The sequence below is a fragment of the Bombus pyrosoma genome, linkage group LG9, assembly GCF_014825855.1.
Source record: "Bombus pyrosoma isolate SC7728 linkage group LG9, ASM1482585v1, whole genome shotgun sequence".
NCBI lineage: Eukaryota > Metazoa > Arthropoda > Insecta > Hymenoptera > Apidae > Bombus > Bombus pyrosoma.
Window position 1 is genome coordinate 11,808,750 of NC_057778.1, and position 25,346 is coordinate 11,834,095.

General features: G+C 38.8%; 1 protein-coding gene across 3 annotated transcripts in view; it reads right to left on the minus strand.

Moving 5' to 3' along the window:
* Positions 1-25,346, minus strand: part of LOC122570960 (matrix metalloproteinase-2) — a 106,911-nt gene that overhangs the window by 53,909 nt on the left and 27,656 nt on the right. For all 3 annotated transcript variants that reach the window (XM_043734029.1, XM_043734026.1, XM_043734028.1), the window contains exons 4-5: positions 24,227-24,328; positions 20,642-20,811 (exon numbers count right to left, since the gene is read on the minus strand). In XM_043734029.1, coding sequence (XP_043589964.1) covers positions 20,642-20,811; positions 24,227-24,328 — 272 coding nt within the window. The remainder of the gene's footprint in view (positions 1-20,641; positions 20,812-24,226; positions 24,329-25,346) is intronic.

Genomic DNA, 25,346 nt, shown 5'->3' on the forward strand with positions numbered 1-25,346 from the left:
TTTTAATTTTTACTTTGAAACTAATAATTCCTCCAAATACAGAACGATGAAATTGCTCGACAGCCGTTAAATGTATCGAATCACTTTGCAATTTTACTTTGACTAATATGTGGCGATATCTTTTTTTATTTGGAAATAGTTTACAATCAATTCTCATTGAGAATTAGAAGTAAATTATTCCGCCGTGGCACTATAACGTGAATAATAAATGACTATCGTATGTTTGATTCTAGCTGAATCTAACGTTTAAATCTAGAGGGTAATGTCTTCTTAGCCTGCGCATCTGATCCGTCGTGTCAAGTAATTGGGTTTTGATATTTCTTTTTTAACTGTAGGTATCTGAAGGTCGCGATGTATCGTTTCGTTGTCAAAACTTTTATTTTGAGACGACGTTTCGTATCCTTCAGCCTAACAATAAAACTTCGTGCAAGACTAAAAGGTAAAATTACGTTCGATGGAAGAAAGAAAAGTCCTCGGAAAGGTCAACGACAACTAAAAAGGGGGGGGGGGAGCGGTGGCAGTTTGTCGGTTGAAAAATCTCACGAACGTATGGATGCTTGAAAAGATACATTAGGAATTCAGGATATTTAGGTCAGTCAGAAGCAATCGATCGCATTCGAATGGCTCATTATGGCCACGTTTCGCAATCATATTGCCGTGTGTAGCTTCATAAGAACGGCAAAATAACGCGTAGCATCCATCATCCTGTAAATAACTATGCATCTTTCCTCGCATCGTTTCTCCTTTCCAACTGTCGATTCAAAATCGATGGAATAAAGCCTGGCTACTGATTCATGCGTTCCAATCATTTTTTCCCTTTCTATTACCAACGCGTACGCCAGAGCGGAAAAGCTTTCCTCCCTAATGATCTTTTTCTCGCCTTTCGAGTCTCTCGACGTAGCCGTCGGTTCGGTACATCCTCGATAATTTTTCATTTAAGAAGGCAATCCTTCCGATACTTCAAACATTTAAATACAAATAAGCGATTAAAAATGATTGAAAACGCGCTTTAACTACTATTTCATAGCTACTACTATTTCATTTCCTCTTTAAGAAAACATTTTAATAACATTAACGTTTTATCTTCTATGTAGTTTCGTTAAATATTCGCGACTATCGAAACGACGATCGCCCAAAGGAAAAAATGTACCGCTCGTAGTTTCTAACGAATCAACGAAATTCTACGTATTTTTCTTTTATACAATGTCGAGAAATTAGTAAAATAATATCGTATACGTGTACGTATCGGAAACTAGGAAGAAAATCTTTTCCACGAAGAAACTATTTAATTTCTAATTACTCACCGACGGCGTTTTAATACTTGGGCATTCGAAGAACCGTTTTGTTAATGTTTGTTCAGCTTCTTCACTTACCTGAAAAAATATTTAATTTTCTATCAGTTCCGGCCATGGAAAATAAAATTCAAAGGGGGAGAAGCGTCGGAGGAACGCGCGACTTAAGCTTTTCCATTACCGAACAGGATGGAAAACAGAATTTTATTTTCTCTTTCATCGCGCGTCACCGCATTCCGCCGTTCAGATTACTGCTTTGAAAAACTGCTATTTTTTACTAAGACAATTCGTAACGTTCTCTTGATGAAATAACGGTATATAACGGCGAGCGTTTTCTCAGTGCCGGCAGAAACGAACACTTGGAAAAATACGATTTTCCAAACGGCAGAGCGCTACTCCACGCTTTTTATCCCGTGTACTCCAAAGACGGTGCACATCCACGTAGCTCCACCACACTCATAACTATATCTACCTACACGTCGATACGACCAATATGTACATATAATACATCGTTTCAGAAATCGAAATGATCAATTCCAGACGATCGCACAGGCGTGATCGTTCAAATAACCACGCGTTGCTGGCAGCGACATAAATTATTATACCGTGGATATTTATGCATTTGAAACAAATAAAAATATGCATATGCAATATTTACAATATGAAAATCTAAAAAAAAAAAAAAAAAAAAAAAAATACCACTATATGGAAAGAATATGCGAAACGTGCAATAACATTGCAAAATATATTATATCGATATAAACGAAGATGATTTTTCGTAATAACGGAATAACCGATGAAACTTTTCGCGTTCTACTTCTTCTTTTCATTTGCTATTTAACGCAATGTATTTGTTACGAACGTGCTTTTCTTTTCAGTGGAGAGCTCACTGTATCGTGATGCGACGAAAACGGGAAGCGACGAATATTAAAAGGAGCACGTATCGTATCTATAATTTTTATTAATTACTACATCCTAGCAGGAAATAAATTGTTATCGCTCGTAAAACAACGACAAATTATTTAATCTAGATAGGAGCTATCTCGTGCAATAACGAGGGCAAACACACATGTAGATATCTATCTTGGCAGGATACCGCGAACGATGTCGAAAGAGAGAGAACTTGCCATGGCCGATTAAATTCGTAAATTACCGTTCCCTGTACTCGATACATTTCTTGTTTATTGACTTTTCGAAATATCAGGAAAATACGTGGACCATTACGCATTAATTCATGGAACAAACTAGACGCGTATTGTTTTAAATTATAAAATTGGAAATCGCTTCGTAAAATACAATATTTTCCTAGTTTTATCTCACTATTCGTTGTTACGCAGCAAACTTTTATCCAACTAAAAATGGAATTAATAACTCGGCCAAGTATTTAGATGTAATTCACGTTCGTCGTTCGGACATGGCCCGTGTTACAAGCGAGATTCGACGTTATAAGCCAGAGGCGTGAAATTTATGACCTTTGTACAACACGGAGATAACACGTTTGCCAGGGAAGAGGATGTATGTCTAAGCAAAATCAGGATAACAAATTGTGTCATAGCCGTTTCTTCGACGTACTCGTACATTCGATCGGACAAGTGCGACGTTGTAACGAGACTGCGATCCAAACGACGTAGCCGTTGCTCTGGTTCATGAGAAAATTAAGACAGGATCGGTGGAGAAAGAACAGTATAAAACCAATGGAAAGTTTATACGTGGGAATATTGCGCGTATACGTGTCAGTTAGAGGGTATAAAAGCAAAAAGGATGAGTAACACTCTCGATGGAACATTTTTATTCGGCCCTGGAGAAAAGCCAGGAAAAAAAGGTCTTCCGGGGAAACGGATAAAACTACAGATAGTGGTTTCACGTGAAATCCAAGTGAAACGAATTGTTCGAGGTAGCAAGCGACCAGACAGTTTCCGATCTTTTCAAATTCCGCCTATTTTGTATCTTGGTAACAATTTTTCCGAGCTAAGCGTTAACACGGAAGAACAAATTGCAAAATTTTCTAACCGTTACACGATACGTTCGAAAATATTCGACTGGCAGGAAAGTTGCATTAAAAAAAGTTATCCCTTTTGCAACATCGAGATCGAGGGAATCTGGAACGATAGAAAAATGAAAGATCGTTTCTTCAGCCCCTTTTAAAAAACTCGAAAAGAGAAAGCAATTTCGCTGAAGTGGATCGTCGATCGTGGAAAAGAGGTGGACGTCGTCCGACGTATTTCGTTTTCCATAATCCATCGATCTATTCGTTGCGTTATCAACAAATTTGAAACTACTCGATATTCGGAAAATCTTTCCATGTTTTATCAAGTACGCCCACTAACTTCCCGACCACTAACTTGCTACATAATTTTCCGCTATTTCTCAGAAACTTTCCTACTCTACGAGTTTTCGCGGAATACAATTTACAATAATGCAATTGCAACGTAGAAAACGCTTATACTCTTCTTAACATCGTCGTTATTCTCAATAATATTATATACATTGTCACGAAGCAAGTAAAATCTACGCGGATATCTGAAAACTTTATTATTACGATCTAACGAACGAACGATTCGAACTATGAATGCGAATGACGTAGTCGTTTGTAAGTAAGTTGGAAATAGAATAATTTATCCCAACTGTTTTCCAGTTGTGATTACTAATTTATAGTGCTCTAGACAGTGTCCTACCACTTACTAAAGGTAAAGTGGCTAAGTTAATTAATTCTAAGTTAATATTTGAAAGGCAAATAGGATATTTTATTCTGTTACGCATGGTCACTATGTCTACGTTTCATTTATTTCAATCTGAATGATAAATTTATATATTTTCAATGAATTAACGTTCACGTTCAAATTATTCATGTCTAAGTTTCTGCCTTTGTGTTTCTCTAATTTCCGTTTAAGTCGTATACGTGGCAAAAAACTCATTATTATTCAAATACGACTTGAACCGTATCCTACGAGAAAACGTTTCGTCTCGTCGTCAGTTTCTTTACAAAATTAAAACGTCTTATCCGAAACGTTTAATTAATCGCCAACAATTGCTGATAATACGTTCGCTGTGTGTACGCGGAATCGACAAAGTTACGTAGGCTGTAAGAAAATAACGACGAGAGAAAACTTTGAAGCCAATAAAAAAAAAAATAAAAACGGCATCGAGAAAATAATAACCAAAATCGCATTTTTCTCAAATTAGTTAAGGCAATCGACCAATGGGAGGGGGGAGGGCAGTATAATCTATCGCGTTGTTCTGAATTACAGCAATTTGTCATATTTTTTCCAAAACGTTATTTCAAAGATAGACGATTATCTTTGGCAAAATTTTCGCTAGCTATTCTGACAATACGATGTACGTAATTTCGGGACTGTTAGACCTACGGACCTTGATAACTGCGAGTTAAAGGATCGTGCGACGCGTTTAAAAACAGCGGTTAAATGGAAAATTCAAGTGTAAAACTTGCCATGCTACGTTGAACGATTCGACGTTGAGTCATCGTGGATATTCGATACACAGACTCGACGTTCGAGACAACTGCTGTTACCACGGAAGTAAAAAGACGGAAAGCGCAGAGCGAATGCAAGCACAACATTCACGAAACAGGACGCGGCGGAATACTGAGGCAAAGCCAGATCGTTTCTACGCTGACTCTGTATACTTCCGCCGGTGGTAGGGGAAAGCTATGCACATGCGCGTCCTTATTCGCAGTCCAATGATTACAAGACTCAGGATTTTGAAAAAGCATCCCTCGGGATTCTTATTATCCGTTCAACCTGCCTTTATCACTTAACTTTCTTCCAATTACATTTTTCCCATTTAATTTCCGATTTACTAAATATATATATATATATATATATATATATCGTGTATGTAAAATCGTTATCACGTGGTAATTCAGGGGATCGATTCTGAAGTCTGAAAATCGAGTTTATTGTGAAACTATTTAAACAAAATACGCGAGTAAATAACAGTCGATAATTAACAACGATTAATAACAGTAATAATTAAATAAATAACAAGTTTTGTGCAGCGTCTATCCGAAAATCGAGAATCGATTTTCAACGTCCCGAGCTACCGATCTTCCTTCGTCAATCTTCAATGTTTTAAACAATTATTCTTTCTACTATGGTCTTGTCTATCTCTAATGTTGCTCTCTGTCCGTTCGTTTGGGAAATGAGCGTCTCTCAAAATGGCTGTCCGTAAAACAAAGAAGGTCGGTCTGTCCGTGAAACAAAGAAATTCCCTATCGCCCTTAAACTTTCTACAGAGTTTACATACATATTATAGAGTTATATATGTATGTATTCGAGTTAATTTTTATTCCTTATGCGAACCACACAACGAACAATATCTCTACTAGTAACTATTTTTATCTTATTTGAAATGATTAAAAAACGTTGCCGATGTGCCATATACCGTATCAAGCGACTTTCAGTAGGAATACAACTACTTTTTTGACACGTTAATAAGAATAACGCCCGGTTCTACTTTCGAACTCAAATTTTCTCAAATTCTGTTTATACTTAACGATTCGATACTTTGGTCGTTTATTTTTATTTTCTTCCGTTCCATTGATATCGGTAAAAGTCTCGAGACGTCTTCTTCTTGAAAGTTCACCTCCGGTATTTCCACTTCAACATTTAAACACGTAATACTCAGCGCAAACATCCGTATTTGTATATGAGATATAAAGCTGCGAGTAAACTTTGTGCAGAACGACGCTTATCGGCTCGTAACGAAAAAATAAATTGTGATTTTCGTACGATCGGAACGATCGATCGGTCGTTGATGTCCGTGATAGATTAGAAATTCTGAACGCAAGTTGCTTAGGATTTTGGAAATTTAATTGACGAGTTGGCACGTTCCTTCGGCCGCGACAAATTAAATCGAGAAAATCGCTGCAGGGGAGCAGAAAAAGTTGAAGGGAAGGGGAAAGAAAAGGGAAAGAAAAGGGGAGAAGGAAGAAGTCGACGCTATGCTTCTCTTTGTAGACGTGCGTAAGGTCGGGTGCAATAGCGCATTTAGCCCGTTTTTTGGCACAAAGAACCGCAAGCCAGCAGCAGGGGCGAATAAGAGAGCCTATTGTTTCCTGTTCGATGGTACACGCCGGCCACTCCAGACACCCGGTATATTTGAGCGGGCGTCCTACGAGGGGCGTCTCTCCGACTATCGCCAATAATTGTTCCTTATCAAAAGGGAACGAAACGGGCGTCGACCATATGCGAGTCACCACACGCAGAAATTAAAAGTTACTGCGATTGTCAGCCGTCCTGAACCTTACCGATATTCATCGGTCTCGTTTCACTAATTTTCCAACTTATACTGGGACGTGCTTCGCCGATTCACGCGCGTATTTCGACCTAGCCACGTCATCCCAATTTTCACGATACTCCTCTTAACTGTCGATTATATTTCGTCGGAAAAGAACCTGTACCTCGACTTCACCGATCGTCCAAATAAAAAAAACAACCTTTACGCAGGGAATAGTTAAATTTCTACGTCTAAAGTTTAATAAGGAAGATTAGATATATCGCTAGAAAAGCGTACGCGTGAAGGGCGAAAATCGAGGAATCGCGGAACTTGGAGGAGGCTGATATAATTTAGAGAAGTTTAAGTTAATTCTATAACTTGAAAAGCTGAGAGAATTCTCGCCATTCAACAAGTTTAACAAGGTCTCGATTAAAGAACGTTCCTGATCTGAAACGATCTACTAACAACTTCTGAAAGCAACTTCTCACGAGTACAAACTGCGAACTAAGGATACTTAGGAAAGATAAGCCTTACCGCTTTCCTTTAGTTCCGCCATTTATCAGCGGAGGAAGCTCCGAAATTTTTCATATTCGCTCTCATAATACGCTGCAGCGATACTCAATTTCTTGTCTTACGTTACTGCCTCCAGTCAATCTTCCAGATACGCTATTTATTAAGTTATAAATTTGGTTAAAGCAGCGACACGAACGAACGCGCACGAATACGGTAACTAAACGTTCAAATTTGTCACAGAGAACTTGCTTTTTAATTTTTGAAATCTTACGTGTCAACTTGCTCGTACGTTAAACAAACGTACTCGCGATATCCTAACGCTACCGTTGTACGTTCGTCCAAATAAAACCAAACGTTGCCTATTAATAGCTAAACGAGGGAACAATTAATTTGGCCAAATCCCGTGCGAGTACCAGAAACGACAGACCTCGCTTCAAAGGATCGTGTATAAGCGTTATTTCATGCCTTCTATCGCTGTGATGGCGCGTCGCGTCGCGTCGTATCGGGTCGATTGACGCTCGCCAATCAACTTTGCAACTGAAAATTTACTACTACGATGCAGCCACTGCATTTTCTGCGCTTCACCGATCAGCGTAAAGCATCAAAAGAACTGCTGTATCGCGTGGCGAATTTATCTTTACGACACTCACCTCTCTAGCGTTTGTAATTCGTAACGCAGAAATTTATCCTCTCAAAAATTATTCGACACGTCAGACATATCAGGGGCGACCGAAGTACGTATAGGAGTTGCTATTATTTATATTTTCTCTAGAAACAAATAATATAATTTGCTCTGTTCGTAGTTTGTACTTCGTTGTCTTCGTAATTTGGAATATTATCTTCTGAAATTATGTCGTATCGATGGCAATAAAGATAAATAAAAACGGAGATTTCAAGATCTTTAGAATCGATAACAACGTGCAACTATCGTTCGCTGTGAAAAATAGCAGCGTCGAATGGAATTCTGGGAGGTTTCGGTGGACGATAGGCGCGCATCTAGCTGTAACGTAATAAAGAGGAAAAGGCAAATGCAACGAGAATACACGTTGCAGCCAGTAGATCTGTGCAGCGACACACCGTGTTGCATTATGTTCGTGGTTCCTATTCGAGAACACTCGAGAAGAGACCAGGTGTAGGTTAAAGGCTCTGAAAGAGGCACTGTAGCCTCGTACAACGAGGCTTCTGTTGCAATTGCACCGCGGATGCAATGTAGGTCGGCCCTTTTGATAAAGGGCCGACGAGGAAAAGAGTAAGTGGTATAAAGTAAGATTAATTAAGGTGACGCTTGATTCACTGCGAATTCCTCCAAGAATTTCCCATTTCCTTCAGCTGTGGCTCATCTTGCGCAAAAATTTTATCTAGATTTTCGTTAAATCTTCCGCCAACAGTTACCAAATTACACGTCCCTTGCGTTTTAACAACGTAATAAGTCTTTGTTTTATGATCTAATAGAATCGAGAAACAACATAGTCTGTTTGTTTTTATATTTTTTTATCCTTGCCTTATGCATTTATCATTTATCATATAGAAGTAACGAAGCCGTCGAAACGATCGATCATCTCTTCTTTTTTTTTTTTATATTTGGTCGTCAATTTACAAGCAATTTTCATTGAGAATTTTAAGTAACTTCGTTTGACGTGGTACAGTAACTCGGATTATAATAATTTGTATTATGTTTGATTCTAGTTGAATTTAATGCTTCAATCTAAAGGGTATTTTCTTTTTAGTCTGCGGGTCTGATCCGTCGTGTCAAATAGTTGGGTGACTGATGGGTTGTGGTGGTTCTTGACTCTTGTGTTATATCTGCTTTTGGACTTGTATATTTCTTCTTTGACTGTGGGTATCTTGAGGTCGCGGTGGATCGTTTCCTTGGTGACATACCAAGATGCATTTATTAAGGATCTTAGTGTTTTTGATTGGAATCGTCGAAGAATTTCTACGTTGGAGTTAGTCCCAGTTCCCCATAGTTGGATCCCATAGCTCCAAACAGGTTTTAGTATGGCTTTATATAGCATTATTTTGCTCTGTGTGCTCAAGTTGGAACGACGGCCAATGAGCCGGTAGAATTTGTTGAGTTCAGCTTGAGTCTATGATGTGTTGTTTCCATGTCAATCTCCTGTCCAAAGTCATGCCCGGATGTCTGACTGATTCCTTGTTAGGAATAGCAATATCGTCAATGGTCACCTTATTTTTATTTGAAGGGAAATTTGTCGGAGAACCTGGTGTCGTCGCTGGCGCGTAAGTGGCGTCTTCGAGACAAACCGAATATCTTAAAACGCCTAAACGGAACCGTAAGTCGTCGCAGAAATCGTCTTTTCGTTTGCGTCGTAAGACACAGGCAAGTCGACGGCGACGCGACGTAATGCCTTGCCAAGAGAGAGCCGATGGAATAATTCTTCTCATCTTAATTGCTTTCGCTGCACGTAGGAAGGTTTTGCGGATAAGCGACTCGAGTTTCGTCCGATACGAAACGAAAGAGCAAGAGCTTCTCAGTTTCTGACGAGTCACGAGACAAAGTTAATATATCATTCTGCGAGGAAGCGACATCCGAAAATGCCCACAAGGTACAACGAACGACAGAAGGTAGGAGGAGCGGAATTTATCGCATCCCGACGCGGCGCGGCGTTCTCCTTGGAAAGCCAAATGATCTATATTCGTGCGTATCTTCCAACCACGCACTCGTACAACTTTTCACGGAAATTCACGTTCCTCTCGAGGAAACGAGAAATTTTTTATCAAACTAAATCATCGCCGCAACGATTAACCAATGTATCAAAATGTATTCGAGACTTTCGAGGATCGTGCATCCAGATCGACACGAAAGAAGAAAGTCTAACGACGATAATTCGATATTTTGGTCGATTCGATAATCTTAAAGGGCGTCTACAAGCAAGAAACGGTAAAAACGGCGATAGATCGCGACGAAATTCGTATTTTCGTTTCCATCAACTTGCCAGGTTAAATGAAATTAAACGGACTTTGAATGGACAATTGCAGGGATTAATATCGACTAGAACGAATAATTAAAATTGCAAGGAGTACAGCCAAAGCAGCTCATTATGGATTGCTTAATTACATCGGAATTAATATTCTTCTTTGATTGCAAACAGAAATCGCAAACAATTTCGCCGTCAGTTCTCACCCTTTAAATATGGAACACCATGTCTTCGCTACTATTTTCTCCAATTTTACACTCCATGTTATCATCCAATTTTTCTGTGCCGATTTCGAACGATCCTATTATTTCAAGATCTCTTTTACTACACGCCATTCTATGTAAAGTATCGATCAGAAATGGCTTCACGCTATTGAATCCTATTAAGTTGTCGGAAAAGTGTCTTTCTTTCGCAAACGTGCTTTTTACAACAGAGAAACGTGAAAGCAAGTGTGTGAAATGTCGCGGTGTTTATCTCAACAGAACAAAATGGATCGTACGTAATTCGACAAAATAATATAAAACAAAAAGCAATGTGCGTCTATAATTTCCTCACACAACGAAAGAAACTTTTCCGACAACCTAATACGAAGCGAGAGCCGATTTTTCTAATTTATTATTAACCAAAATTATTAACCGAACAAGCGTGACTGAAGAGATTCCATTTCGAAGTTAAACTCGCAATCGTCTCTTAAAACTTGAAATTGTATAAAATCAACGTCGTTAATTTACTTGCACTTGATTTGTTTCGACTTTCTTGTACGATACCTCATTGTTGGTTGCACCCGATGGATATATACGCTCAACAGGTGCTTTTAAAACCACGTGAAAGTTAAGACGCATTAAATAGATTAGATTGGTATAAGATTTAATTTTCGATTAAAATATTTTTTTCCTTCCTCCTTTCTCGGTAATGTAAGTTTCTGCACATTTATACGACTTCTAACGAATTATTCTGTGCCATGCAATTCATAACTTTAGGTAAATTTACGATGTTTAATGGATACGTAAAAAGAAGATGCTGATGGCTCTCCCAGCTTCAACGCCAAAGAAATACGAAACATAACCGAAAAACACAAATAGTTTCTACTAATGATCTTTTTAATTATATCTGTAACTGTAATCTTCTGTAACGAGGATAACATCAACAGGTACTTAACGTAAATTAAAAGAGAAGAGGATGAAAAATTCTAGGCATGTTTACGTTTCTTGTGAAACAACCGAAGACACAATGTCGTAATAAGATATTTAAAAGAGTAGGAAATGTTTGAATCATCAAGTTACAGCGTAAAATGTTAGAAAAATCTGTCAGTGCTGCCCAGTTTACGGTATGTCTTCCGGTTTTCAAATACGATGCATCCTTATTCCATTTTAAAGGTTGACACGCCTTTATAACACATCGATAGCTTCTTGAAGTGATAAAATTGCATAAGTTTCAGGAGTATCCGCGAAAGTTTGAACACGAACTACATCCAAAAAGAGTGTATCGTCTCGTAAATCCAAAGAAGTTTTAATGAGTGCCAAATCCGAAAGAGGCGTATAAGTTTTAAAAGACTATCACATTTAACAAACTTTTGCTATATTTACTACAAGCTCGAACCTTTTGGGATATGTCGTACCATCGAGAGAAGTAACAAACGTGTTAATATTTGCACATTGCGCTATTTCGAATCGCAGATATTTTGTAGGTAAACTTATCAAAGCATCTTGGTGCGAATATTGTTCGGAATTTTGAGTGGCAGTCCGTTTATGGCCTATTCTCTTCTTTAGGAAATTCCGAATCACGTGTCCTCCACAAAGGATATAACCTGACAAACACGAAGATGGTACCCCGCTGGGGGTAGCCACCCACACGATAATCAAACAGCTAAAAAATTTCACCAAATGTCCAAATTGGACAAATTGTGGATGTAAATTGTTAAATAAAAAAAAAAAACATGTCCTCCCCGAGCTGTAAATCTAATGACTTCGACGTCAGGTAAACAACCCCGGGAAAGGACCAGCCGAAAGGGTACGATGGACAGACAAAACCCAACGGCTGGTAGGAAGAGTCAGCAACGTAGGAGGACAGTTCATCGTCAGACATCGTATCGTACGGGTGAAATACATCACTCCCAACGAGATCTCACCACCGCCGTGCATAACATCATACTTTACGTTTATACAACAAGCGCAAATACAGCGCTAGATTACTCAAACACTCGATCTATTAAACCTCGTCCACCTTGAGCGTTAATTCATTCGAGATACGCGATATCGACCCGACCGGTTGCTCTTTAGTCGATGATTCGATACTAATAAGCGGAAATGAAGCGAGGATAAACGAAATATATCGTAGAAGCCGAAAGTTAAAATTTAGAATGTTTCAAGATGCGGATGAAGAGCGGAAAGGAAAATTAAAACGCGTTGCCGATGTTTTCTTCTTTCTTCTTGTTCTGTTTAATTCCTTTTTCATCTTTTTTCATGACACCTGTCATCTATTCTATTTGATCGTGGAAGAATGCGTACTCGAAGGCACGTCCTCGATACCGCGTGAAACGCTAATTAAAATTTAACTCGTCAAAACGAAGAGCCGTGCTCGAAACCATCTAGCCAATGAGTTTCATGTTTTCCGTCGCTACTCGAGCACCGTTGAAAACCGTGTGACAAACGTGATATTGGTTTTTCGGAAAATGTCAAGTATAATTTACTTCTCAATCAAACCGTAAATACACGGCAACCGCGTGGATCCGACAATCGCTTTCAAAGTATCTACGATATTTACACCGATATCGGTACAGCCCCGGGGCGTGAAAAAGTTCTCTCCTCGATACAAAAGGATACGATCGACGAAAGGAATCGAAAGAATTAGAACGTTTAACTCGCAAACATTTTACGGATAACGTTACATCAGAAATTGGAAAAGGTTCGAGTTCTTCGACGCAAAGAGGAAGCGTAGTTGGACGATATCGACGCTTACGTAGAACACGATACAAATTAAGAACGTTAAGCTTGATATTTTTATGATTTTTCATATCGACAACTATGTCTGGAACACAAATTTCCTGGCGGTATTTCACGCCTGCGAGTTCGGAAAAAATGATATTCGGTCGAGTTATCATAAAAAAAGGAGGGGGGGGGTGGCGATTATCGACACATACGCGCGATTATAAAATCGAAAAGTAATAAAACGGTGATCCAAATTCATCTTCGATAGTGGTTATCTTGGACGGTGATACTCGTGTGTGTTATTTTATAACGAAAGTAGAAGCTTTCGTGGCGCGGACCACGAGTGGAAATTATTTTCTAGACGCGAGAAGGGGAGTGCTCTTACGGAAATCGTTTCCTCGGTCGGTAAATCGATAACGGGGCTGTGGGCATTAAGAATCTCCTGCCGTTTCAATCGGCAGCCTTTTGCGACGGTCGTTTTCCATCTCTGCAAGAATACCGAGTCTACGGCTGTTTATTTAATCGCGAGATAATTATTACGCCGTTGAATTCAAGAGTGACGCATTTTTCCTGTGTAAAACGAACCACGAATTGATAAAATAACGTTCTCGGAAGACAGATCATAATTAGAGCAGTCAATGTATTGATTTTACGGTTAAACTAAGGCAAGCAAAATACGCCGAACAACGCTATTATAAATGTTCCTTCGGCGATCTTGAAATGTTCTTTTGTCGCTTTGAAACTTTAACGAAACTCCAATGGAATTTCAACCAGATTTTGAAAGCGAAACTTACTTCGGAAAATCTCATTGCTATTGTTATAAATGGTTGATATAACTGATCGATACGTGTTACGTTCTGCGCATATCGTAACAAGCTAATAAGCATAATAAGCATAAGCACAATAAGCAGAATAAATTTCGTTAATGAACGAAAATAGTGTTTCGCTCGTGTAAATTCGAACGTAGAAATATTTTTTCAGCCAGTGTATGCGTACAGATGGTTACCACGAGAAAATAAAATAAACAGCAGCATCGGCATTATCGGTCGCAAACATCGGCTAACCAGTTTCACCACGCAGACTGACGGTGATCAAAACGCGATCATGGTACATGTTACGTAACGTGCAACGAACGTAGTGGCATTGATACGGCTCTCTCGACAGAAGCTACGAAACATCGACGAAAATGGACACGATCCTAATTTCTCCCTCTAGTTCCTCGACGAATTGTCGCTCTCTTGGTCGTTTGTATCTCCGTTTCTCTCGGTCGATTCATCTCTCTGTCTCTTTTATTCCAAGCTCGGCACAATAATTCTATTGTTTCTGACAATTAAGCGACAGGAGACGAGCGGAGTCGAGGAGTCGGGGTGGGGGGGTTCGGGATACCCCCGAGGACCCGGTGCGAAGTGATCTGGTGTCCAGGACACGGAATCACCTCTCTCGATCGGGATACGTGATTGGCCGCTATTGTACCACCGGTGATCTCCATGATTCTCAACAAAGGAATCGTCGTCGGTCTACTAGCTGTCACGGTGCCTTATTGTCTTTCGATTTGTTTGCGTTATCCGTCACGAGGATACACTGCGGCTACTTCAAACTTCGCAAACGCCTACATTTTTCCTTTTCTTTTTTCTTTTTCTTTTTTTTTTGTTAATTTACGTTTACTTTACTCTATGACTCTTACGTTTTCATCGGGAAAATCGGATGTAACATAGCGCTGGAAAATGTAAATGTTTCGCGATGGAAAAAAGGTCTCGTCGTCCGAGGCGTAAAACAGTTTTAATGGAAACATCGGTCTACGATCTATCGGGTTGGAATATCGATCAATTACGAATCCATTGTTTTACCCGAGAGAAGTAAACACTCTGGTGATATCATTCAAGCGATGGCAATTGGATAAATACATAGTAACGAGATATACTATATAATATCTATAGCAGTTTTAGTTCTCGGTGAACAGCACGATAACGTTGCACCGTGCAATAACGTTCGTCCTGTTTCGATAAAGCATCAAAGTACAAAGGATTAAGGAGTATCGAAATTTCAGCAAAAAGCAGAATCGATAGCGTGTCTGTCCTGCGATAGACAATGCGAGAAACAAAGGCGAGATGCGAGACAAGATATCCTATCGATTTTCCCCTTGGTCCCAGGGGGGTTGACCTTTCTCGAACCTAAGGATTATTTTTCTAACGAGTCGCCCAATGGAAGCAAGCTTGTCCGAGTCTTTCGCGGTTCTAGACATATTACGGAGATCGTTGTTCGAGCATTTTATCATCCAAGTCATCGAGGAAATATTCCATACGAGGAACAAAGTCATCGACGTTTCTCGATGCCGTCTCGAGAAGGAAAACGAGCCGCGAAAATAATGCTCAAGATGAATGAGGCGTGACCCATGAAAGCCTCTTACAAACAACCAAAAAACACTTTCCGGAATAAATCCACCACTTACTCAAATCATACCTAAGCAACAGAACCTTCGTAGTAAAAATAAAGAATGTATATCGTGAAGTGAAAGACATGAAAACAGAGATACCGCGAGGAAACGTCTTAGGACCAATATTATACACACTACACACGGCCGACATATCAACAACTACCAACAGCAAAATACTGACATTCGCGGACGACACGGCTGTACTAGTCAGGCACACTAATGCAGAAACAGCAGTCACGTTGCTACAAGAGCACATCACAAAAATAGAGATAATACAAGATAAACAAATAAAAGCAAACCCTAAGAAAACGTAAACCACCAAATGTCCGATTGAATGGCACGCACGTAACACAAACAAGGCAAGTTAAATACCTAGGACTCCACTTAGACACACAACTTACATGGAAACAACGTACTAAATCAATTATAGACAAAATACGGATAAAAAGAAGACAGATGTATTGGCTAACTAGTCGAAATTCTAAACTCAAAGATAAACTAAAAATCTACAAAACGATAATGAAACCAACTTGAACGTACGGAATATCGCTATGGGGGGCAGCAGCAACGAGCCACATAAATAAATTAGAGTAGCTACGATCGAAGATACTGAGAACGATAGTCAACGCCTCATGGTATGTCAGAAACGAGGATACACGTAAAGACTTAAAAATACCAGCGGTTAAAGAAGAGATCGGCAGGTACGCAGAAAAATACAAGGAAAGAAGGGCAACACATCCGATCCAGCTGACTGCTGAAGCGAGCAAAACTCTGGGGTGTTTTCTTTTTAGTCTTCTTTCTATCAATGACCTCACTAAAGAAATAAAATAGTCAAACTCGAAGATGCTATCTGACTAGGAGTAGCCACCACATGTTATTTAGTTAGAAAATTAAGTTAGAAAAATTTACCAAACGTCCAGCTGGACAAATTGTAAAGTACAAATTAAATAATAAAAAAAAAAGATGAATGAGGTATGTTTTTCATAAGATACATGTTTGCACGTACTATATCGTAACGCGTTAAGCGTAACCCTATTTTTACTGACGTCGTTTGCATACTGGATCGTTTCAGTCCATGCAGTTTTATTCTCAGGTTTTTCTCTTTCAAAACATCTCCCGAAATTCTTGGATACTCTCTCAAGTTTCTAGAATAACATCCAATATGGGGAACATGAAAAATTACTTAAAATTACCGACCCAGCATGCAGATGGAGCGTTAATAAACGAACAATGTTTCAAAAAACATTTTTCTATTCGTAACAGTAAAATAGTAGCACTCGAGAGAATAATATTTTACGATTTAGCAATTAAATTAAATTAAAGTTTTTAAGCATTTTCTCCAAGGCATTATTTACCTTCGCTTGGCAAGTCAAAAGGAGAATCGACGTTTTTGGAATCTCGCGGTCGCACGGAACTTCGGATACCCATCGACTTCATCCTAAAGTTACCTGTTTCGAGTGTTGCGATTTAAAGTGTAAAACTTTCCAGTATCTTGTTTCCGGTTAATCTCCCTCGTTCCCTGTTCCTTATTTTTCCCAAACGATCGGTTCTTTCGTATCAATTATACAGATTACTATTAATTTAATACCATTAATTTATGGACGATTTTATGCTAGTTAAATTACAAATATTCTCCGATACTTGGTATCTTGTTATAAATGCAGGAAACAATAAATAATAATACGTAACAAGGTTGGAAAATATTCGAATAGAACTGAAATCACGTACGTGTAAAAATGTATCGACGTAACGACGCGCGTCCTTTCATTTACGTCGACCGTCTGCTAAAAGCGAGGCGAGAAAAATGAAAATTTAACTGACAAGACCGTGTTAGCCGTATTAAAGTACCGAATTGATTAATCGAGTCTCATCCTGATGGCGTCCAGATACAATTATTTTGAAATTATTTCCGAATATTGCGTTAATATTTAATGTATCCATTAAACTAACGAGGCAATCGTCGATCGCAGTAATGGCAAAGAAATTCGATCAGAAATCCTCGTTTCTTTGATCGTAACATCGTCGTGTCATCGAAATCGAGAGAATCATTAAATTAACCCATAAGCGTTTAAGAAGAGAGCTTTGGTCGGCGGAAAGTTCGAGCAAAATAATTACAGTTTGGAGAAAACTTGTTTCTTAGAACGAAAATGCTAGTTCTATAAAAAAGTTTTCTATCTCTTTTTTTTATTACTCGGTATTCGATAATTTTCCGATGTATAAAATCGACGACACGGATCGAAATCGATCCGACCAACTATGTAGTAGAGAAAAGCGAACGGATATTGATCTAAATTAGTAGGAAAGATTATCTCGCCGAGTTAATATTCAAGATCGCGTTTTAGCCGTCACGGCGTCGCGTCGCGCCGCGTCGACTAAGCGTACACAAAAAAAAAAAAGAAAGAAAAAAAGAAGAAAAAAGAAGATAAGAGACGAAGGTTCGCGAATGGGGTAAGAGGGTCGGTACAAGGTTCTCTCGCGTCTCCTGAAACGAACCACCTCTCCTCGCTATATTCTGAACGATGCTCCAACTTTTTTCGTACCCTTTTCCTACCCTTCGAAATTAGTAACAACTCGTTTTACGGTGAAAACCTCATTGCCCTGGTTTTTCAAGCCAATTTATCGCCTCGCGTCGTTTTCCTTTCCTTCGATAAGATACCTCCCTATCTTCGTGTTTCATGAAACGAATCTATGGATTGCACCATGTACACATTAGTTGGATGCAAAAGTTCCACCGCGTCCGATGCAGATGTATCGTCTATTCGTAGCATTGTTTCCTAAAATTGACATTGTTTTCTGAATTAACGAACAGAAATTCGCGATAGTTTCGCGTATACACGTACACGTACTTTATCATACGTACATGAAGAATATATTTAAAAATGCGATTCGAGATGACAGAGCAAGTAAAGTACTCCTAGACGAGTAAGCAATACACGTATTTAATTATCGAAGATAATTCGATAAGAAACTTCGCTCGTTGCAAAGACGCGAAGAATTTTTAAGATCTTTTTCAAATAATTCGAACAACTCTGCGAAGGTACTTACGTTAGACGTACACTCTCTTCTCTTCGACCCAACTATCGATATGTCGTTTCGCAGAATCGATTAACGAGTCTATGATCGTTTCACTGCGTCGTTTCATCGACAACCGTTGATTACCTCTCTTCTTCTCGATGGCAAGGGGACCTTAAATTCTCGACGACTATCGTCGTGCACGACGTCCCGACGAAATTACCGCGAAATTTTCGTACGACGCACCATGCGACTGGGTTTGGTCGTTAAAACGAGCAATTAAGGCGAACGATGCCTCACCCCTTACTCTCGCTAATTAGAATCCTTAAATACTAACGAACCTTGTATTATCTGTATCTTACCTCGATTACTAAACCGGGTACGCGCTCAAATTTATTTACTGCTCACACGACGCGACGCAACGCTTTCCAAACAACCATCGTTTATATTCTGTAAAATTTATATCACGGCGCGCCGCGGCCATTTCTTCTATTCGTTGCAGTTGCTCGCGTGACTCGTTTAATATTGCACAGGAATATACCTTCAGAGGGCGCCACCTAACGCCACACGCATAATCGGTATCGTAGAAATCGCTACCGACTATTACCAACTACGAGTAATCCACTTAATACCACCGATAGTCAACGCCACATATTCAATGGTAAATTATCTGGATGTTACCTGCTATAATTACGATTCGATTATGGCTTATAACGTACAAACATTTTCTTAAATTTAGAACAGACAAATAAGCTTTTCGCTTTAGCGTAAAAATAAATATCCTGAAAATTTCGATAAAGTTGCAAATAGAGACGAGGAATTTCCGCAACCTTGACGTTCTTTTTTTTTCTTCTTTGCCTTTTATCGATTTTTCTCCTTTTTACGATTCAACCTTTGCATGCTCGTAAATGTATGTACCTAGCCCTGACTTCTTCTTTTGTTCAGACAACAGAATGGTAACGAGTCCAGGATAATTAAATTAACAGTGGCAGACTTGTCCCCCTTCAATTAAATTTTTTTTCTCTCTCTCTCTCTCTCCCCCTCCCTCTCTCTCTCTTTTGTCATTCGATCGGATAACACGACTCGTTCGTATAGTTGCGCGCTTTCATGCGATGCGTTCAATTGTCACGATGGAAAATAATTCGATTTGAAATCGTTTGTTCCTCGGTTAACACGCCTGGCAATATTTTTTTTGCATTTTATAAAACGTCGTTTAACGCGAGTTGATAAATCTAGCTCTTGTATTAATGTCTCTTAATCGTCGTAAACGAACAATCGTACGTTTCGCTCCGGAAATTCGATTTTTGATTAGCGAACCGATGCGACCGAAAGAAATATACCTGGAAAACAAACTTTAGAATAAAAATACACTCTTAACTACTACCACTAAATATTTCTCCGATCGTTTACGTGGTTTTTCGAAACCACTTTCAATCTAACCGAAGAAAGTCCTTAAAATCGTTTTGTTCAACTACGCGTCTGTGTTTGGTTCGAGTGCACGACCAATACCCACCCAAGCCTGCGTTGATTTACATAGAAGTAGAAGGTAAAAGCAGCGACTAGAGATAGAAAGGTTGGAGGAAAGCAGACCTGGCAATTGTGTCGCCGGTGTTACGAATCAATGTGATTTTTACGGCTGGCCGTTCTCATGCTTGCAACTGTATTATTCCCTATTCTCTACTCTTTGTGAAACACACAGGGGGGAACAAATTCGCCGTTGGCCGGAGACCAACAATGTCAATGGCATTTCCGTGCGTTCGCAGAAAATTTTATTCGCAGAGAATCTCGAGGATCGCGTAACACGGACGGCAATTAGCGGGCTAAACGTCCTGCTTTTCAACGAATAATTGCCACGTGTGCACAGAATCATTATCTTAGAATGGTTTTTGCTGACAAATCTACTTTTCACTTGCGACGACTGACGCTTAAAGATCCAGTTACGTGAAGTCTACGTTCGAAAACTACAAATTACATGTTCTTTTTTTCTCCTCCAGTGACGAGAGAGAAAAAGAGAGAGAGAGAGATATACCTGATCGGTATGATAATTAGAATGATAAGGCGATGGTAATAGCAGTAGCGGTGTGTTTGTTATCCCGACGATAAAAATATCCAAGTGAGTACTTGCAATATGAATAAGCAACCTCTAACAAGCTCCCTGTATATGCGTATGTGTAAAGTGGACGAAATGAACGAATATCTAGCGAAATTTGTCTTTACGTTCTTACGTAATTTACGCAACAACGTGCCGAATAGACAGCTAATACGTTAAAGAAAATATGGGTGATCGCTTACCTCCAAGTGAGATTCCGATGTAGCCACTGTTGTCCATGAATCGTATATCGTTTATGCCTGACCCTAGTATATCTAGGATCCATTTTATCCGGAAGTCCGCACCGCGGAAGTTTCATTAATTTCATCGTAGCTTCGTCGATATCACCGGTTACAGGAATGCCACTGAATCTCTGATGGGAAAAGTAATATACAATAACAGCATTATTTTTACTTTCCATGTGTAACATGCCAAGATCTATAACTGTACAAAGGATTCACCACGCTATATAACAAATTGCAGATAGGTAAATTCTAGTATTTAAATAATAATACAATAATAAAGCTAACGTAAATAACGTTTAACGCGTTGACTGCCATGGGGGCTACGCAGCAAATATTAAAAGTACATAATTATAAAAAAGAAAAAAATTATTACAATCGTAATAATTGTCTGCAACGCCGTGGGGGTCACCGGTGGCCCTCACCACGAAAAACGCTTCAAGCATGATTTTATAACTCGTTTTATTTGCTGCAAATAATATTTCAACATAATATACATCGCATAATGAAAAGTTCACGTCGGCGCCTTGGGCAAACCATGGAAAATTTGTCTGGCAGCCAACGTGTTAAGAAAGGTAGATCAACGACATGATACGCGTGATATTCGTACGAGTGGAGAAGTAACGTCGATTCTTGAGCCTGTTAAAATAGAAATAATTTCGATAAGAATATCGTCGATCACGTGGCTATTACAATCGCTTCCCACCAACTCGATAAAATAAGAATACGTGTACGGTTCTTTCACGGTTAGATTTTTGTCCCGTTTCATTTCACTTCGTATCGTATCGTCGCAAACTTCGAGGGTAGTGCGTTCTACATGTGCGTTTAAAATAATTTCCAACACGTTCCAACTATTTCTTAGATGTTTTATATCTTACGTTTAATTAACAACGTTCAAGACAAAGTAAATTACAGGTTAAGGTATCGTTTGCATGCGCATCTAATTTGAATTATTCGCAAGGTCCTAATTATTCGTTTATTATTAGAAGATGCGTTATCGTTTAGCAACGATATTACTCACCGAAGTTATAAATCGTTGAAACTCGTTACATATTTTCTATTCTGAATTCTTCGGTATTTCAAAGCAGCAGTGCAAAAGTAAAATTCTTTATCAATCTATTTCGAATAATTACAGTTAAGGGAAATTTCTAAAATACAAATTTTAATTCTATCGACGAAATATTTGTACAGAAGTTCGTAGAAATCGGAAGAAAGTTTAGCGTTTCTGTATACATAAAACTGTGTAGAAAGACGAATCCAACGCAAGTGTTTTGTTCTCTGGAAAAATTTGTACGATATCGCGATTTACATCGAATATAATAGCGCGACACGATGCTAAGAGCGACGAAAAGCTACCAGGATGTATCAAGTCCGTGAAAAAGTTCTTTTTTCCGTGGTTCAACAGGATGAGATAACTCAACTGTTTCTTCTGGCTTGCAGTTCTTCACTTCGTGAAACAACGTTTCGACATTCGAAACACAACTATCTACGCCGCGTTCCTTTCTATGGCGCAAAAATTCTTTTAATTTCATAATCGTAATCTTCATAATCGCGTAAATAATTTCTCCAGAAGATTATTCAACTTAATTTTACGTTCTATAATAGGACACATGTGTTTTCTAAACGACCCTAATCCACCATCTATCGAATTAATATTTAAGTATCGTTAGCAGATTAAGGATCGGCATGTTTCATCGACTTTTGTTCTTCCAAAGAAACGATTTTGTCGAAATTTGCAATTCTCGTAATTTATAATTTGAACGATCAAATCTACCGTTCCGTCGTATCTGGAGCGCATTAACGGGCGTCTTTTTCCACAGTTCTATTACGTCCAAACAAAAGAGACAGTGGACATTAGCGAAAACTGTAGCTCGCTATCTGCGTGGCGGAGAATACCGTTTTCATCGAACGTTCGCGCGCGTTTACTTTGAACGAGCCCGATTTTTATGTAAATCCTCGCCAAGCGAACAACGCGTCGTTTCCCTCAATTGTACATTTACGTTCGTTTTCCTCCGTTTTTTACCTGTTTTCTTTTCAACTTCTTTTTCCTGCGTCCACTAAAGATACGTTGTTCCAGCGGATCAATCTTTCAACGAATCTTATGTTCAACGCGGCTTCAACTTTTCTGGCGAAATCAAAATTTCAAAGCATTCGCGTTTTCTCGATTACTTCTAATCAGAGGACCAGGTCTTAGCGTTAGCGAATATGTTTATTTTACTAATCTACTAAGTACGTACGCATTATGGTAGGTATAACAGTAGTAGTATAGCATAGTAGGTTGTTTCAGATTTAATCTTTGACGGCAATTATCAATTAAAATTGAATTTAACAATAATCATTACAATCTACAGCAAGTATACGTATATGGAAGAGTCGTATAGTACCGATCGGTCTAAGTCTTTTCGTTATATCTTGGAATAGAGTAGCTGAGAATGAAAATCTCGGAAACCAGTTTACAGTACAAACGATACTCGACGAAAGGAGGGAAATTCATTTTATGAAATTCAATGACAAGAATTGATCATTTTCAAGAGCAAAAATGTTGTAATTTGGAAGGAATTTTCGAAGGAATAGTTTGAAGAAATTGTCGCCCAGTACCGGCCAATTGTTTAATTAGTAGATTTTTTCGGCCTGAATTGTTAATAATGCTTGGAAAGGACATTTACATGTTGGAACATACATTTTTATCCACTTCACATATCCACGCTTTTATCTTTATATGTCTTTATCTTTTGTCTTTATCTATCGCAAGTAAAATAATTAATATTTTCTTGATCTGTGCATTCGTCGTCCCTGAGTCACTTTATTTTCGAGGGATATCTTCAAAGCAGCATTCATATTCTTTTTTCTTTCTTTTTCCTCATCTTTCCTTCTTCTACGGGGGAAGATAAAGCAAGGATTAGACGAAGATCTCATTTAATCTCAATTGCCAACAGATTGAGCCCACAGATAAAAAAGGTTTGGTCTGCACTGGTTGATAGTCGAATGGTCGCGTACTGGACGATAAACACGTGGAAACGTTTTACATTATCGCGTAGAACATTGTAAGACCGAGGCTGTACACTTACACTCAATAAATTAAATGTAGTATACGCGATAGAAAAAGCTCGTTTACTTACCTGGGAAATGAAACGTCAACTCTAGAAAATAGCTTTTAACGCTCGGAATATCAACGTATACGCTTAACGTGTGCAAAACAGCGAAGACAATGGAAGAAACGATACTGGTTTCGAAATTACGTTACACAGAATTGTTATATTCATTTGTTTATTCGAATAAAAGTGCTAATACCCGACGAAATAATACTGAATTAATTTTGATCGATACTGCACGAGTCTCCCCTATGTTAAAAAGGGACAATAACACGAGGAAAGAAAGCTGATATAGTCAAAGGATGGAAAGAAATAAAAACCGTAAAATGTTTGTCTTCTAACGTACTATGATTATATTTCGCTTGCCATAGCCGGAGAAACATATTTCGTATTCGATAGACGTACGAATAACAACATTCCGAGGTTCGAAACACCCTCAAAATATTTCACTCACCTGTAAATTTTTAATGGCGTCCGTGAGCTGATCGTCTGTCCTAAGGTTTCCGGTCTCTAGATTCGTCTGGGGTAGGTATCCAAATTTCATGAGATAATTTTGCTGGAACAGAAAAGGAGCAAAAGGGATGTCAACGCGAGCGTCGAATATAAATGAAGAAATAATCGGAATACAATACAATAGTCGAGTAGTGAGAACTACACTGGCGCGAGCAGCGGTTCTCAATCAGCCCGGTATTATTATACAAATCGCTGGAACTCGTCAACGAGATCGTACACGTAGCCAAAAGAAAATAAATCGCTCTTCTTTTCCTAGATACAATCGTATCTTTTATAAAATGTTACGATAGAACATCCAACGGATCTGATTAATTCTCCCTGTAGGATTTGTGTAACTCGATTTTATCTTTCGTATAAATTTCATCTTATTTTCTTTGTCTCGTGTCTCGTGATAATTCGCCGTGTAATAATCGTTATTAAATTTCATCTAACGTCTTAATATAAAGATTCGACGTTCGAGCAGAGATTCTTAATCCTACACGTAAGAATCTTATCGGGAGGCGGAATTACGAGATGGGATATAACCAGAAACAGTAGCTCCATAGTACAACGATCGTGAATGTATGTATATACAGGGTGTTCGAAAATGATTTGTCACGCGAGCATCGTAGCGATATTCTACGTCTGCAGATTGTCGAAGGTCCGTAGAAAAATAGCTGGAAAATTGATTTTGATCTCGATGCTCGAGGTAAAACTTTTTCGCGTTGTATGGTATTCGACTGAAACAACCTTCAATTCTTGCAGTAGGAAACGAGATTCGCGATATCGATACAAAATTTGAGGAAATCCAGTTCTTACGGATTACAGAACATCGATCCCCAAAATATTTTTCACCTTCAGTCACTGGTCTGGAGAGATCAGATTGACCAAATGTCACGCTAATTAATATAAACAGTCGTTTAACGATAGAAATTACGTTCGTAATTTGAGTTTAGGAAGTTTGGAAAAGCCGTGGAAAAGCTAAAGGGCGTCGATAGATGGCTTTGCATAGTGCTTTAAATTATACGGCTCTCGCTGCAGAAGAGACGTACGTGCGCGGTTCACAGTTTAGACTACTTTGG